Source organism: Heterocephalus glaber, unplaced genomic scaffold, assembly GCF_053883595.1.
Source record: "Heterocephalus glaber isolate CG9 unplaced genomic scaffold, H.glaber_assembly_v1.0 deba00001124, whole genome shotgun sequence".
Taxonomy (NCBI): domain Eukaryota; kingdom Metazoa; phylum Chordata; class Mammalia; order Rodentia; family Bathyergidae; genus Heterocephalus; species Heterocephalus glaber.
The window spans coordinates 1,604,442-1,619,730 of record NW_028258197.1 but is presented as its reverse complement, the minus strand read 5'-3'; the positions used below and the strand labels follow the sequence as shown (position 1 = coordinate 1,619,730).

Below are 15,289 nucleotides of genomic sequence, written 5' to 3'. Positions count from 1 at the left end.
TAGAACTACTGGGGTCTTGGGCAGGTGTAGTGGCACACGCCTGTAATCCACCATTCAGGAGGCAGAGGCAGGAGGATTGCCATGAATTCAAGGCCAGGCTGAGCTACCTAGTGAGACCCTGCCTCAAAAAACCCTAAAACAAAACCATAACAAAAACCAAACCCCAACAACAAAAGATGCACTTGAAAACATTTTCTGGAAGGGATTACAGGCCTCCACCACCACCCCTGGCCCAGGTGCATCTTTTGGGCTTAGTTTCTGGAAGCATCAAAATCTCCTAAAGCCCTTCCATAGTGAAGAACCTAATCCCGAATGAATCTAGAATCCATTTCTTCACTTCCTCAGTCATGAGCATGTAAAGACCAAGAGGAAAGACAGCAAGCACAGTGATTTTTGCTACTGACATCCTCCTTAGTATTAAACCTCCCCAAAGCAGATAGTATAGAGTTGGCTAGCAGCAGCCTTTTCCTTCACGATCTGCCTTCAGCCTGTGGCTGCCTGTCCAGGGGCACATTGAAGGTTTGCGCTCCAGTGTGCGGCTCTGGCAGGGTCTCTGCTTTGTCTCATTGCTTATATCAGTCCCTGTTCAAGTGTGCAAGTGATTATGCTCACAGGAAGTCTCAGAGGAGATGCTGCTCAATCTGTGAAAAGTCCCCCTTTTTTTGTTTTTATTTTATATGACAGGGTCTCACTATGTATCTCGGGCTGGCCGTGAACTCACTATGTAACCCAGGTTGGCCTCAAACTCCTGGTGATCCTACTGCCTCAGCTTCCCAAGTGCTGGGATTACAGGCATGTGCCACCAAGCCTAAGTACCCCTTTCTGATAGGAAGTTTATTCACCATAGTAACCTGAGAATGGGATGGAGAAATTAAAATCTGTGTTGCTTTCTTCAAATGAAGTCTCTTCCTTTGAAATGCATGTCCACTGTGTATTTGTAGGCATTTTTCCTGTAGGCTTTTTCTGTCCCCAGTAGTCTTGTCACATGCTGTAATTAGCATCACTTTTGGGCAATAAGATACTTGAAATGGAATTCAAGGGCTGGAGCTGGAGCTCAAATGGTAGAGCATTTGCCTAGCATGTGGGAGGCCCTGAGTTCCACCTCCAGCATATCTATCTCTCTCCCTCTCCCTCTCCCTCTCTGTCTCTCTGTCTCTCTGTCTCTGTCTCTCTCTCTCTCTCTCTCTCTCTCTCTCTCTCTCTCTCTCTCGTGCGCGCACGCGCGCAATTCAAGTGGTAAGCTGAGTAGTTTGAACTTTAGGAAAGGGTCTGAAGAGAGGACCTGAATGTCAGAAAGTGAAGTGTTCTGCACGAGGAGTGGCATTAGAGCGAGCATTTCTGTGAGGCATTTGGCCTGTTCCCACCTACTGCTGCACCCTGAGCCAGTGCGTAGGTTCCTGCATGGTGGCCCCTCTGGCATCCATATTGTCTCACTAGTTCACTGCATTATCCTTCATTCCCCAGTTCTTGATATTCTGGGAACCGAGTGCTTGCAGTGTACACTGTGACTCTCGTTCATGGGTAGATACACATGTGTATCTGTGACAGGTGTATAGGACTGTTTCCTTTTAAATAAAAGAAAATGAATATACCCTTATGAGTATGGTTCCCTCACAGGGCCGTTGAATCTAATTATGCACTTTTACTTAAAATGTTTCTTAGAGCTTCTTTTTTAGAATTGCCTCTGGAGTCTGTGACTTTTTTTTTTTTTTTTTTTTTTTTTTTTTGGTACCAGGGATTGAACTTGGGTCCTTGCGCTTGCACAGCAGGCGGCGAAACCACTGAGCTAAATCCCGGGCCCTCTGTGATGTTTTTTAACCATCCTGAGAGATAGCAAATCATCCTACTTGGTATAGTTTGAGACTCACCAGAAGTTGTCAGAGGTAGTAATGATTATGAGACCAAGAATTAAAATATCTGGTCTAGCTGGGGATTTAGCTCAGTGGTTTCACTGCCTGCCTAGCAAGCTCAAGGACCTGAGTTTGATCCCCGGTACAAAAAAAAAAAAAAAATTGGTCTAATGCAGAGCATCAGTAATAAAATATTTCACTTCTTGTGTCAGACTCCAAACACATTTCCAAAATAATTTTCAGCAGAGGCATCATAACTAGAATAAGCCTGCTGAGGTGGCTCTCTTGAGAGGGTAGTACACTTATCTGGAATTCTGAGGTGTGTTTAAAGTCATCGGGCTCATCACATTCAGTGTCCACAGCTTCTTTCTCTGTAGTTTCTGCTGGCACCATAAAGTCAAGATAATAAATTGCATGTTCAGTTAGAAAGCTGAAGATCAGCCAAATGCCACATGTTAGAAAGTAGTGGGTGCCATGTAATATACCTCTCAGTGCATACAGCACTTAGTCAGAATCAGAATTTCGTGTCATTGGATCTGCTTTAGCTGGTATAGCATTATCTAAATTATTTACCTCAAGCTGCAAAATTCGTGCTGTTCTCTGTCCTGCAATGGATTAGTTTTGGAACCAGAGAGCTCACTCCAATGCTCAGCCATCTTATGCCCAGGGGTCTGGAGCTGCCAGATGACATATACCAGTGGGGACACGAAAGGTAGTGGCTCAGCAGATCTCACTGGGATCGCAGATCCTGCAGGCAGCCCTTATGCCACATGGAGGTGGAAAAGGAGCAGGCCGTATGCTTTTGGGGTAGCTTCCACACCTAGCAGCACTAGGTGTGAATCCATACTGCTAACAGAGAAGTAGGACAGTTGTGTAATCATTGACGATTAATATCTCTGACTGTCCTCACCCCAAAACCCAGTCTAGGCTTTCTGGGGAATCATATTTTGCAGTGTACATCTGAAACCAAAGATTCCCTGAGGGTGCCTAAACTCAGAATGCTCTGAAGTGGCTCTGTAACCACAAATGCACATAAGCACTTCCTGGACCAGCCAGGCCTGTGTTGGAAGGAAGCAGAAAGAGGTAGTCACATGCTGTTCGGGATGAGAGACTTCTGCTTTGCTTCCCTTTAGCCTCCAGGCTGGAGTAGTGGCTCTAATGTTTCAGAGCCAGAATTTAGCAGGATTCATGTGTCCTGCCAGGGAAGTCGCTCATTGGACCCTCTTACAGCCCAGCTCCTGTTTCAGAGGTGGAGACTTCAATACCGCCCACCTGTGTGCAGTGCAGGGGCTACTGCTGGGCTTTCATAGCTATACTCCATGTGCCTCTGCCCTTGACCCCTGTTGGGCAGGAAACAACTGCTCCAGTGGGCTTCCGGAACCGAAGTGTAGCATCAGAGGAAAACCAAAGGACTGCAGCTACAGGGAGATATGGCCTAGCTCCACTGCCTTCTATCTTAGCAATTTTGTCCTTGTCAAAAATAAAAGATCCAGGGCTGGGGATTTAGCTCAGTGGCACACCTGCCTGGCAAATGAAAGGTCCTGAGTTTGATCCCCAGTACTGCAAAAAAATAAAACAAAATATATAAGATCCATCCTCTGCTTAGAGACCATTTGGTTTCTTTGTGGAGACTACTCATTCATTTCATCCAAGTTAAGTCCCTGAGCCTCAGAGAGAGCCCTGCCGGTATTCTAGGATGCACAGCCACAGTCCAGGGAGTGAGCTGCCTTTGGTGGACTGAAGCTCAGTCAAGAATCCCCAGTCCCTCAGAGGGCAACCTCAGTCGCTCTCCCCTCCTGGTGTTTCAGCAAGCCCCACACTTCTGGAAACCAAATCTCCAACCTGGAGGTTTTAAAGAGGGATGTTACTCTTCTTTAACGAAAAGGATAGTCCTTGTTTGTATTTTAAAATAAATAAACTTGTATTTTTCCAGTAAAGTCCTGGGTTATCATGTCAGTTGCTTCCTCAAATCCCTTAAGACTTGCACCTTGAGGGCCAGGGATTTAGCTCAGTGGTTCTGCCGCCTGTCTCGAAAAAGGGCAAGGTCCCGAGTTAGATCTCAGTACCAAAAAAAAAAAAAAAAAAAAGACTTGCACCTTGTGCTTTTTAGTTTTGTGACCCCCAGAACATGGGGACAGGTGTAGGGTAAGATGTGTAATTTTTCTAGGAAGGAGTCTTGAGTGAAAACTGATTTGGGGATTAACTGAGCCAGGAAGTGTCAGTTTCTGCCTCAGCCAGGCAAGGGACTTGCCTGCATGTCCTCATCACCAGTGAGAGGTGGTCATGACACTAACATAGCTGTCACCTTACCCTTGCAACCATCCATTCTTTCCACTCAACTTCCCACTTGCTTCCCACTGCAGTACTGACAAAATCACTGCATTTTACGTGACTGCATCACACTCCACCACCTGTCCCTTTGACGCATGCTTAAAAGGCAATTAACTCTTCAGGGCCCAGGTGCTCTGCAGTCGTAAGGGAACCTGGTACTGGAATCTCCTGAGTAAGCAGGCAGATCCAAGGGCCCTTGGATTGGGCCTCTTCTTTATTGGTGGGTTGAAGACAAGGAGAGTGTGTCATAGAGGTTCCATCTTGACTCCCTTGTGGTAGAGTGTGCATGTGCTCTCTCTAAGCAGTGAACTGGCTGCAGTGGTCACTGTTCTGTCCCCCTGTTCAGTTGCAGGCTCCGGGCGTACTGTCTTGCTGACAGTGATGAGGAATCCTCCAGTGCCGGCTCCTCTGATGAAGATGATGCACCAGACACCAGTGCAGGAGACAAACAGCTGCTCCCAGGGGCTGAAGGGTGAGTGGATCACAGGTCTCCAGGGATCAGGGCTCAAGCTGAGCCTTTTTCTTTCTTCCTCTCTGATCTTCCTTCCTCCTTTACATTGAGTGAATGGTTTTTATATTAACATCTAGTGTCAGTGGACAGGCACCAAAGAGAAAAGATTTGTATAGCTTTCTTTCTTTAATTGGTTCCAGATTCCATAGCTTTCTCCTGCTGTTCAAGTAAATAACAAAGAAGCTGGAGGGCATGGTTGTGCAAAGCACCCTAGGTCTTCTGAGGAGCAAGAGGAGCACTGGCTGCACACTGGCAGTCCCTGGTGCCAGGTGCAAAGAAAAGCCTTAGGCACCTGAAGCAGGAGTCCACATTGCCCTTGAGTTGCTGGCTCTTGCAAGGCTGAAAAACTGAGATTTTTTTTTTTTGGTGAATTTTGAAAATGTGGTTAACAGCTGATATTTTTGGATCATGACATCATTTGGGGCTCTCTTTGCACATTAGTTAGATAGTGGAATGACCAGAGTGGATCTTTGAATTATTTAAAGGGAGCTGAAGACATGAAGATTTTTGAAGAAGCCAGTGATTCAGAAACAAGTTCAAATAAAATTATGAGATAGTGCAGAAGAAGATAACTCAGACATTTGAACATCTGGTGCTAACGGCTGTGTGTATTATGTAAACTCTAGTTGCTTAACCTTTTTAAGAATAATTGTTTTGGGCTAAGGATGTAGACCAGTGTAGAGCACTTGCCTAGCATGCATAAGACCCTGGGTTTCACCCTCAGCACTACCAAGGTGGGGTGGAGGGAGAAAAGAAAAATTACTTTTCCATATATATATATATATATGATTCCTGATGCCCTGCAACTGCACAGGATTTTCAAATCAAATATCCTCTGTTCTTAGGGCAGACTTATGAATTATATAACCTGACACAAAAGTTTATTTTCTTGACTTGCTAACACATAAGCTTAACTTGATGTAGAATTTTTCTTTAAGAAGTTCCAAGTCCTAAAATTAAAGGGAAAAAAATTCCAGGCCCTTTGAAAAGTGGCCCCGGGCATGGTGGCATACACTTTGTAATCCAGCACTCTGGGTGGCTGAGGCAAGAGGATCATAAGATCAAGCCCACCCAGGGAAATTTAGTAACTCAGACCCTGTCTCAAAATAAAACAGGGCTGGGAATGTAGCTCAGTACAAAGGCCCTGGGTTAAATCCCCAGTAACACACACAGAAAAAGTACTTGCCACTCAGAACAGTAGGACACCACTTAAAGATGGGTGATCATTGTTTTGTGTTTCTGTCATGCAGCATGATTTGCCATTTGCTATTGGAAGACAGAAGTTTCTCTACTAGGACATGGACTTACATTCAGTCTCTGAGTGGTATAGGGAGGGTACCTTCCTTGCATGAGGACTTTGTCCAGCTCTCCACTGTCAATTTAGGGGCTCTGTCTGACATTTACACCTTCTCTCAAGTAGTAGTTCTCTACTGAGGGAAATCCGGCCCCTATATCTGCAGACATTTTTGATTGCCATAACTGAAGAAAGTGCTAGTGCCATCTAGTGGAAGAGGGCAGGGAGGCTGCTAAAAACCCTACAAGGCACAGGACCGCGCCCCTCAACACAGAATCAGGTGACCAAGGCCAATACAAGGGTTGAGAAGGGGCTGTAAAAGAAGGTAAACATAGAGCCATGAGGTTTTTGTCTGTGAAAGAACTTTTATACTAACACCTCTTCGTGTTCCCCATTTGAAGGTATGTTGGAGGTCATCGAACAAGTAAAATTATGAGATTTGTTGATAAAATTACCAAATCAAAATATTTCCAAAAAGCAACAGAGACAGAGTTCATTAAAAAGAAGATTGAAGAAGTCTCCAATACGCCCCTGCTGCTAACTGTTGAAGTACAAGAATGTCGAGGAACCCTGGCGGTCAACATTCCTCCACCTCCAACTGACCGCGTATGGTGCGTAGAGGGGCCTTCAGGGACAACAAATGATTCCTTTTGTTATGTAACCATAAAAATCCCAGCCTGCCTAACCCTGGGATTAAGGAAAGTGCCTTCTCTTGGGCAGTTGAAAATCCAATTGTATTTTCTCCTGTAAATGGTTCATTTACATTTAAGGATTCATCTTCTCACACCAGGAACAGTTGAGATGACTACGTGAGGTTGATGGGATAAGCTGTTTGTATTCTTGGTCTTCTTCCTCTCTCAAACCAACTCTTCCACCAGTGGTAACTTCTGCCATTTGCCATTTTTGCCCTTAGTCTCTGCTTGGCCTAGGTTATACCTGCACCCGCTACCTAGTCCTCAGAGTCCTTGACAGATGAGGATCAGTCACATGTCCAGGGAGACTTCCCTGAGTTAGACCTTGATGTTGAGTCTGGAGGATGTGTTTTTGGTGTTTGTGGTTGGAGATCTATGCAGGGAGTTGGTTCTCAGCAGAAAACTTGCTGAAAATGCAGGTGTGCCTGGCCTATCCCCTAGGATTTCAGCAATTGGTGGAGGAGTTGTAGTGATTAAGCCAAAGTCAAGAATAAAATATAGCTTTGTGATCCACCAGAGTGAAACCAACATTGCCTGCATATTTCCTTGTGTTCAGGAGGTTTTATAGGAATAAACAGGTTTTTGAACTGGCTGATCGTCTGATGGTGCTGCTACTGTTTCCCAGTAAAACTTAAAAATACCTTTATATTCTGGGCGTAGCCCAGGCTGGCCTCCAACTAGAAGTGGTCCTCCTGATTCAGCCTCCCAAGTGCTAGGATTACAGCCTCACACTACCACACCTGGCTCAAATTTGGGTTTATGCACTTACATTTTGGTTTTTGTAATGTGCATATCTTTTATCAAAATAGAAAAAAGATCACTACCATTTTAGGAAAAACAAAAATGCCCAAATCACAGACCTGTCCTGTGGTGCTTTCTGGCTAGAACTGGTCTAAATTTGTCACAGCCCTAACACTGTCCAGGGAATACAGGGAGTTTACAAATTCATTCTTACTTTGCTAAATTAATTTTAGAGAAGATTTTCAGAATAACACTGTTTTAAGTTGTGATAAAGCCCTGTGTAAATGAGAAGTATTTGTCATCAGTGCTTGTCTGCATCCTTTCTTTGCTTCTAAATGTGGTTATTATTTGTCTTCTTCTAAAAGGTATGGCTTCCGGAAGCCACCACATGTGGAGCTGAAAGCTCGGCCAAAACTTGGAGAGAGAGAAGTGACTTTAGTTCATGTGACAGACTGGATAGAGAGGAAACTGGAGCAAGAGTTTCAGGTAAACATGTACTGTTAGCTCATGTTTCGCACTGAGTACAAAAAGCTCAGGGTAGAACAGAGGTCCTGAGCTTCACCTGGGTCAGGATCCTCTTTTGAGAATCCAATGAAAGCCATTCACCTTCATCCTAGGAAAAGCCACACATGCTCTAACATGGGGATAAAATGTTAGGTACAGTTTTAAAATCCCTGAAACTTACCCACAGAATATCACTAAGTCTTCAGAAGAAACCCAGATGTGGGTCAGAGAGCAAAACAATAATGCCTTACACCAGTCAACCTCTTTGTTTTGTACCACATGAAATGTGGAATTGGCTTGCTGAGCAGCACCCAGCCTGCAGTCAAGGAAGCTTCTTCCTGCTCTTGTATGGTGTTCTTCTTGCCTGGTTTGTTTAGTTCTACAAACATTCATGGAAACCCTTCTGTACACCAGGAGCCAAATACCCTAGGACAGTGATGGCAAACCTTTTTAGAGCTTTCAGTGATACAAACAGCCCGTGGCAGCACACCTGCCATAGGTTCACCACCACTGCCCTAGGACTGCAACATAGATTGGGCCTCTCCAAATACCTTCTAGTGGAGTCTTGGAGTTTACTAACCCGGAGTTCATTCTCCAGCCCTGTTTTGTGTGGTCTGTTTGTTTTTTGGTGAGACAGGGTCTTGCTGTGTAGTTCAGACTGGCCTTGAACTCAACTATGTAGTCCAGGCTGGCCTGGAACTCACAGCAGTCCTCCTGCCTCAGTGTTCATGTTTTGCCTTTTTAAAAAATTGTCTTGCTGCCTTGCCAAGTGTGGTGGTGGATACCTATAATCCCAGCCTCAGGAGGCTGAGGCAAGAATATCACTGCAAATTTGAAGCCACCCTGGTTTACGTAGTGACCTCAAGGCCAGCCTAAACTACATAACAAGACCCTGTCTCAAAAAAACACCAAACTTTTTCCCTAAGATTTACAAACATAAATTCACTTGGAATATCTGCTCTGGACATAAGAATTTGAAAATACTGTCAGGAGTGAAGCCAGTTCTCTTAAATTACTGTTGTTGAGTATCACTTATGAGTAATTTTATATATGTACAGGAAATCAAAGGCTTCTGCTTCAGAGCTGATACATTGTTCTTATATTCATGCACTAGCAAGTCCTTGACTCTTTCTAAATTATAATGGAGGTATTAGTTTGGAATGTGTAAGAAAACTTTTCATATATATATATATTTTTAAATCTTGGGGTTGGGGATATAGCTCAGTGGTGCTGCGCCTGCCTGGCAAGCACAAGGTCCTGAGTTCGATCCCTGGTACTGTGAAAAAAAAGTTTCAATAAAAATCTGTCTAGGGCATAGTGGTGCACACCTGTAATCCTAGCACTCGGGAGGCTGAGGCAGGAGGATCACAAGTTCAAGGCCAGCCTGGGCTACATAGTTCAGGGCCAGTCTGAACTGCAAAGTGAGACCCTGTCTCAAAAAACAAAACAAAAATATCTAAAGCCTGAAATTATTATTAAAATTAAAAAGGTTGAATGGAATTAATATGAGAAAATGAAAAAATGGAAACAAAGTCTTTGTAAATAGGGAGGAATAGAGGGGTTGAAGGGAGGGCAGGGGAATGGGGAAAAAATAAGAACCAAGAGAGATTATGTGAAGGTGCAAATTTCCAATGATGAATGTCATTATATTGTATACCTAAAATGTACCAATTAAAAAAAAAAAAAAGGGTGATAGCCTGACAAAGCATTCTTCCACACATGGCTGTTCTTTAATATCTCCCTGCAGAAAGTTTTTGTCATGCCAAACATGGATGATGTTTATATCCCTATAATGCACTCGGCCATGGACCCTCGCTCTACTTCCTGTCTCCTGAAAGACCCACCTGTGGAGGCTGCTGATCTGCTGTAATGGGTGAAGATGGGATGTTCCCTGTATTATGAGACCTAGCTCAACATATGGAGTTCCTGGCCACCATTTGTGCTGTGGCACTGGCCTTTACTTGTGCCACAGTACTGTCTCTTTAGACTGCTTCTGCCCTCTGCCTGCTGGTGCCCATTCCACTGTGAGGTGTCATTCCCTGCATCCGATGACAGGCGTCTGGACTGCTTGCTGCAAAGCTTGGACTTGGCAAAGTTGACTGAAGAATCATCATGGTGGACCCAGAAGTTACACGTGATTCACATTGTGGCTTTTTAAAGGTCTACCAGTTTTTGTGGCAACAAACAGCACATCCAGAGGGAAGCTGTACAACTGAAAGACTTCCCCTCGCCTCCTGGACTCCTCCAAAGCTTTTCCTCCGGCAGCTGGTGCACAGTGGAACATTTTTTTCACTCTACTTTGTACATGTGATTGCAGCCCTCCATGCTCCAAGAATGTCAATGTGATTACATGTGTGGGGAGTGGAATCCTGTGACCCACGTCATTGGTGGTAAAGAGGCATAGCAACTTACTTTTCTTCATTTTAAATTACGCATTTTGGAAGCAATTGCCATAGAACACACAAAAACAACTTTCAGCTGGGGTGGAGACAGTGGGATTTATGTGAACAGTAGGCAAAGCCATGAGATCAAACTATCCAAAGCCTTTTACCAATGAGGTACAATCATCTTGCTTCTAACTAATCCTGATTGTTTTCCTGAGACAGGAGCATATGTGACAATAACAAATACTTCACACAAGGACTGATCGTTCTTCCCTAGTCCAGATGGGTTGGGCCTAAAGACCCAGATTTCCTGTGTGCTCTAGGAAGCTTCATATAGGAAGGAGAATGCTTTGTTCATCTAATTGACTTGGCAAAGTTTTGTGGGCAGTTTCCTTTTCTGATGGCCAAAACAGAACTGCTCAACTGCTGCCTGCTTTTGAGTCAAGGCTAAAGTTTGCCTCCCATCAAACACTACGTATCTCAAAATACACGTGACCTTCCTTTAATATTGCCAACTTAATTTTGTGCATTTGTGTCAGAATACTTAGTTTACAAGTTTGGGGGCTCTAATTGTATAATTTACTTTGATAAGTAAACAATACAATTTTTTGTTTAAAACTGCATTCAATATCAAAATTACCTTGGTTAACTTTTGATAACTTGTATCTGTGGACAAAGCTAATAGTGATTTTTTTTAAACTTCACCTTGCCTGACTTTAAAGAAATTAATATATTAAAGATATATTTGAATCCTTATTTTAATTGCACCATTAAAACATTTCACTTAAATTATTTGACCATTCCAGTTGGTGTACTGTTCTAATTTCTCATTGTGTAGGGTGATTATTTGCCTGTCAAGAGTCCGCATGTCTTGCTCACTGGTCTTTAATTTTTGTGCAGTAACTAAAGGCAAAGGACTAGATGCACTACTGTGTGAAGAGATTACACGACTGTACCCTTTTGCACTTAATCGAATAGTATGTGGGGACTTACAATCGCTTGCATTGTTTCACAAAATAAATACTTCATGTCAAATACTAGATAAGCATTTAAGTTGTTTCTATGGTCTTGTTAGATGAGCTCAGAATAGTGAATGAAGAGCACTTGGCCTTCACCTAGCAGTAGCACCATTTATCTGTGAGGTCAGTGAGACCAGTCCAGTCCTAAGTGTAAAAAGACAATTACAACAAAACATCCAATTGGCTTGTATTTGGCCACTCTACAATTGAGTACCCTCCCTCCAGCAGTTACTGAGAACAAGAAAACAGAAGAGAGGCTGGGTGTAGTAGTGCACACCTGTAATCCCAGCACTCAGGTTAACCTGTTGCTTTTTGGAAATGTTAAAGCAGAATGGTGGGGGTGAGAAACAAGACAGGTTGACATGTTGCTTTTTGGAAAGGTTAGAGGGGACTTTGTCATTAGGTTGACTCACATTTCTCTGAAGGTTTAGCTTATTAAATTATGTGGCATTTAACAGTGACTAGTGAAGCCTGTACTTTGCTAAGAATGGCCTCCAGTTAATTTAAAGATGCAAGATAGCCCACCACGTCGAGGTAGGTGCCAATTCCCCCTCAACCTACACTTAAAGAGAAAGGAGTTCAGATTTCAGAATTTAGTTAACTGGGATGGTTGCACTCCTGAGCTGGAACCCACACCCATATTTGCACAGTAATCAACCTGGGGGATTAATACCCAAGAATCGGACTTTTACTTGTGCACCCTTGCCATTCAACACGGGTGAACACACGCATAAACCCAAGTGTAGGGCCTGAAAGTGCACCAAAAAATCATCTTCACAAGCATCCTGTAGCTGTGAGGTTAGGCTAACTGGATAATTAAGTTTCCCCAACTGTTTTGGGTCCGTGCTTGTCACGGTATCAAGTTTCATGTGGGGCCGGGGATTTAGCTCCGTGGTTCCGCCGCCCGCCTCGCAAGCGCAAGGACCCGAGTTCTATCCCCGATACAAAAAAAAAAAAAAATGTTCCATCTGTATTTTTGCCAATAGGTAGGAACTGCATCTTGACCAGAAGTTAAACCTATGTAGCTCCAGCCCCAAGCCAGTTCTTGTCAAATCCAATTGTGGTCTTACCTCTCCTGCCTGCCATTCCAAATCGTGTCTCACCAACGTGGCAGCTCCGGACCTGGCATGCAACTTAGGGAGGCACAATGTACGGGCACATTGGTAGGTCACTCATTACGCAGCGGGGCCTGCTGCATCCGTTTTAGCCTTGTGAAAGTGTAAGTTTTCCCCCAGCAGCCGGTGCTAGCCCAGGCCGCAGCCGTGTTGCTCGTGGTTAAAAGAGCCGCCCGCGAATGGCAGGGGGCCCCAGTTATGCGCGAGCAGGTTCTCTAGCGCCGCAGCTTGACCCCCGGCGCCACGCACAGGCGCAGCGGGGGCCCAAAGGCAGCGCGTCACCGACCACACAGACACCAAGCTGGGGGCCAAATCACTTTATTGGGGGGGCTTATAAGTGGGGAGAAAGCGCTGAAAATACACTTAAGACTCTGAGATCCGACGTCCTTGGCAGGGCTGGATCTGCAAAAACAACAGCGGTAGGTGAGCGAGTGTGAGCCTCCCGACCCGTCTCCTCCCCGCCGCCACTCCAACAACCGGCTCAGATTCCAGTTCGCATCACCCTCGTCAGCAGTCTAACACGTGCTTTCATTTATATCATCACGGCCAGCCAACTGCCTCACAGCCCACTCCCGGGCCAGCCCAGCCATACAACTCAGCAAGCTAAGGTTCCTCACCTCTCCCGTTTCGCCGTCTCCAAAAGACCGAATAACCCGTGGGGATTTTACTTAAAGAAGCATAACGGAAGTAGTAGGGCGGGCTTTACCGCTATCAGCCAATAGCAAGCCAAATTTCTGATCACATGCTGTAAAAGAATCATCTAATGATTGGCGGTGCTCGCTGAATTCTCCGAAGTATAGAGTGGTCGCACACCGACCGCAGAGATAGGAGGCTACGAGAAGCCAGTTTTGTTGTTTCCAGACCTTTTTGTTTTGTTTCCTGGTCCCGGGGATCGAACTCAGGACCTTGCATTTGCGAAGCAGGCGCGGCGCCAATAAGCTGCATCGCCGGCCTCCGTCCTTGTTTTTTAAAGAGTGGCAGGGGTTTTTTTTTGTTTTTTGTTTTCAGTACCGGGGATCGAACTCAAGACTTTGCACTTGCCAGGCAGGTGCGCCACCACTGAATTCTTCCTAATTTCTTCGTACATCTTGATCATTGACATGTAATTAGCGCATCCCTGTACTGTACACAAAAGAAAACTTTGGAAACAGGAGACAAAGGCAAATTTGTATGACATAGTCTTTGCCACTAGCTAGGCTAGGATCTGAGGATGTAAAGGTAAACAAAACTGCCCTGAGTTCAAAGTAACCAGTGGCAGAAAGAACTTTTACTATATTAGAAAGTAGAGTAATCTACACCCAAACCCTAACGTTGTGATGAATTGGTCACTGAACCTTTTGGGGCCCTGGTTTCTGAAAATTAGGGATGCCTCTCCCACCCCGAAATTGTGAGGATTAACGAAATTAATGTCAATTGTCTGACACATTCTAAGTGGTAAGCCTTTGTTTTAAAGGGGGTGGGGTGATGTGCAAAAGTCTGATTCCAATATTTTAATAAATGCTACAATAGAACTAGGAATAGTCTACTGTGGAAGCCGGAAGGAGAGAAGAATTGACTTTGTGAAAGCTAAAAGTGCTTTCCAGAGTGTATTGAGTTTGTTTTGTGAGGCCAGTGCTGCGCTCTTCACTGGATATACAGGTAGATAGGCAGTTGAATAAGATTATGGCCTTGCTTTCTAAGAGCTGATTTTAATCTGGAGAGGAAATAGTAAAAGACAGTCATAATCCCTGGTTATCCTATTGCTTTTCTGTGTTTTCCTTGAGTATTCTTTTCCCTTTTTCTATCTTTTTTTTGGTACCGGGGATCAAACTCAGGACTTTGCGCTTGCAAGGCAGGCACCGGAACCACTGAGCTAAATCCCCAACCCATTTTCGCTTTTACTTAAGAGAAACTTACCGGACTGGTGGTATAGGTCAGGGTGGGGAGCTTTCCTAATGTGCCCAAGGCTATGGGGTTCACTTTCCAATACAAAAAAAGAAACTCTCTTTTGAGACTATTGCATTTCAGCCTATGAGGCCATAGTTGAGTGAAGTTCTTACTTTCTTTAGTTTTTGGGGGTTTGTTTTTTTTTGGTACCAGGGATTGAACTTGGGAACCTTGTGCTTTCGAGGCAGCAGACAGAACCACTGGACGAAATCCCCGGCCCATTTTCCTTAGTTTTCACATGGTCTTTAAATTTTAAAAACTCCTCTTTGAGGGGCCAGGAATTTAGTTCAGTGGTTCTGCCTGCTGCCTGTCTTGAAAGTGCAAGGTCCTGAGTTCAATCCCCAGTACCAAAAAAAACAAAATTCCTCTTTGATCCAAAGCAAAACATAATTATTTTGGCAAGGTTTTAGTGTCTTTGAAAAGATTATGTATTTTTATTGCTGTTTAAACTTCTGTTATTTCAACATTTTTTACATTGTGATATAGTGTGTACTCTAGGAAATGTATTGAAGTTTTCATTGTTACCTGAAACATGGTCAATTTTTATAAATCTTCCACAGATTTTTTAAATGATATTTTCAGTATCATGTACAAATATGATATAAAATATTAATTCATAGCCTTATATTGGCAACATATTTTGTGTATTATTTACTTGATGGGAAGTATGTTTACTGTCATTGATTACAGTGATAAAATGATTCTTCAGATACCAAAACCTATTGAGGATGCAGAGCAATAAGAACTTTGATTTGATTTGATTTTTTATTTTTTGGTGCTGGGGATCGAACTCGGGTCCTTGCATTCGCTAGACAGAAGGCATAACCACTGAGCTAAATCCCTGGCCCAAATCCCTTTAAAAAATTTTTTTGGTACGGGGGATCAAACTTGGGACCTTGCGCTTGCGAGGCAGGTGCCGGAA

At 44.0% G+C, this 15,289-nt stretch overlaps 1 protein-coding gene, 1 long non-coding RNA gene and 2 other non-coding genes across 8 annotated transcripts in view; 1 reads left to right on the top strand and 3 right to left on the bottom strand.

Annotated features, from left to right (window-relative positions):
• Tex2 (testis expressed 2) overlaps window positions 1–11,099 on the top strand; it is a 104,043-nt gene extending 92,944 nt beyond the window's left edge. For 4 of the 5 annotated variants that reach the window (XM_087210196.1, XM_087210197.1, XM_087210198.1 and 1 more), the window contains 4 exons: window positions 4,528–4,653; window positions 6,388–6,597; window positions 7,785–7,905; window positions 9,671–11,099. In XM_087210196.1, coding sequence (XP_087066322.1) covers window positions 4,528–4,653; window positions 6,388–6,597; window positions 7,785–7,905; window positions 9,671–9,793 — 580 coding nt within the window. In that variant the 3' untranslated portion in view covers window positions 9,794–11,099. The remainder of the gene's footprint in view (window positions 1–4,527; window positions 4,654–6,387; window positions 6,598–7,784; window positions 7,906–9,670) is intronic. The other variant, XM_087210200.1, reaches the window with a different exon arrangement.
• Window positions 11,100–12,586: 1,487 nt separating this feature from the next.
• LOC147828370 (small nucleolar RNA SNORA76) lies at window positions 12,587–12,718 on the bottom strand. The gene has a single exon (XR_015450927.1). It is a non-coding gene; the product is annotated as a small nucleolar RNA SNORA76 (small nucleolar RNA).
• Window positions 12,719–12,743: 25 nt separating this feature from the next.
• LOC101715086 (uncharacterized) lies at window positions 12,744–15,006 on the bottom strand. Its single transcript, XR_206253.3, has 2 exons — window positions 13,059–15,006; window positions 12,744–12,843 (listed from the first exon to the last, which is right to left on the bottom strand). It is a non-coding gene; the product is annotated as an uncharacterized LOC101715086 (long non-coding RNA).
• On the bottom strand, window positions 12,921–12,988 carry LOC147828369 (small nucleolar RNA SNORD104). The gene has a single exon (XR_015450925.1). It is a non-coding gene; the product is annotated as a small nucleolar RNA SNORD104 (small nucleolar RNA).
• Window positions 15,007–15,289: the final 283 nt, after the last annotated feature.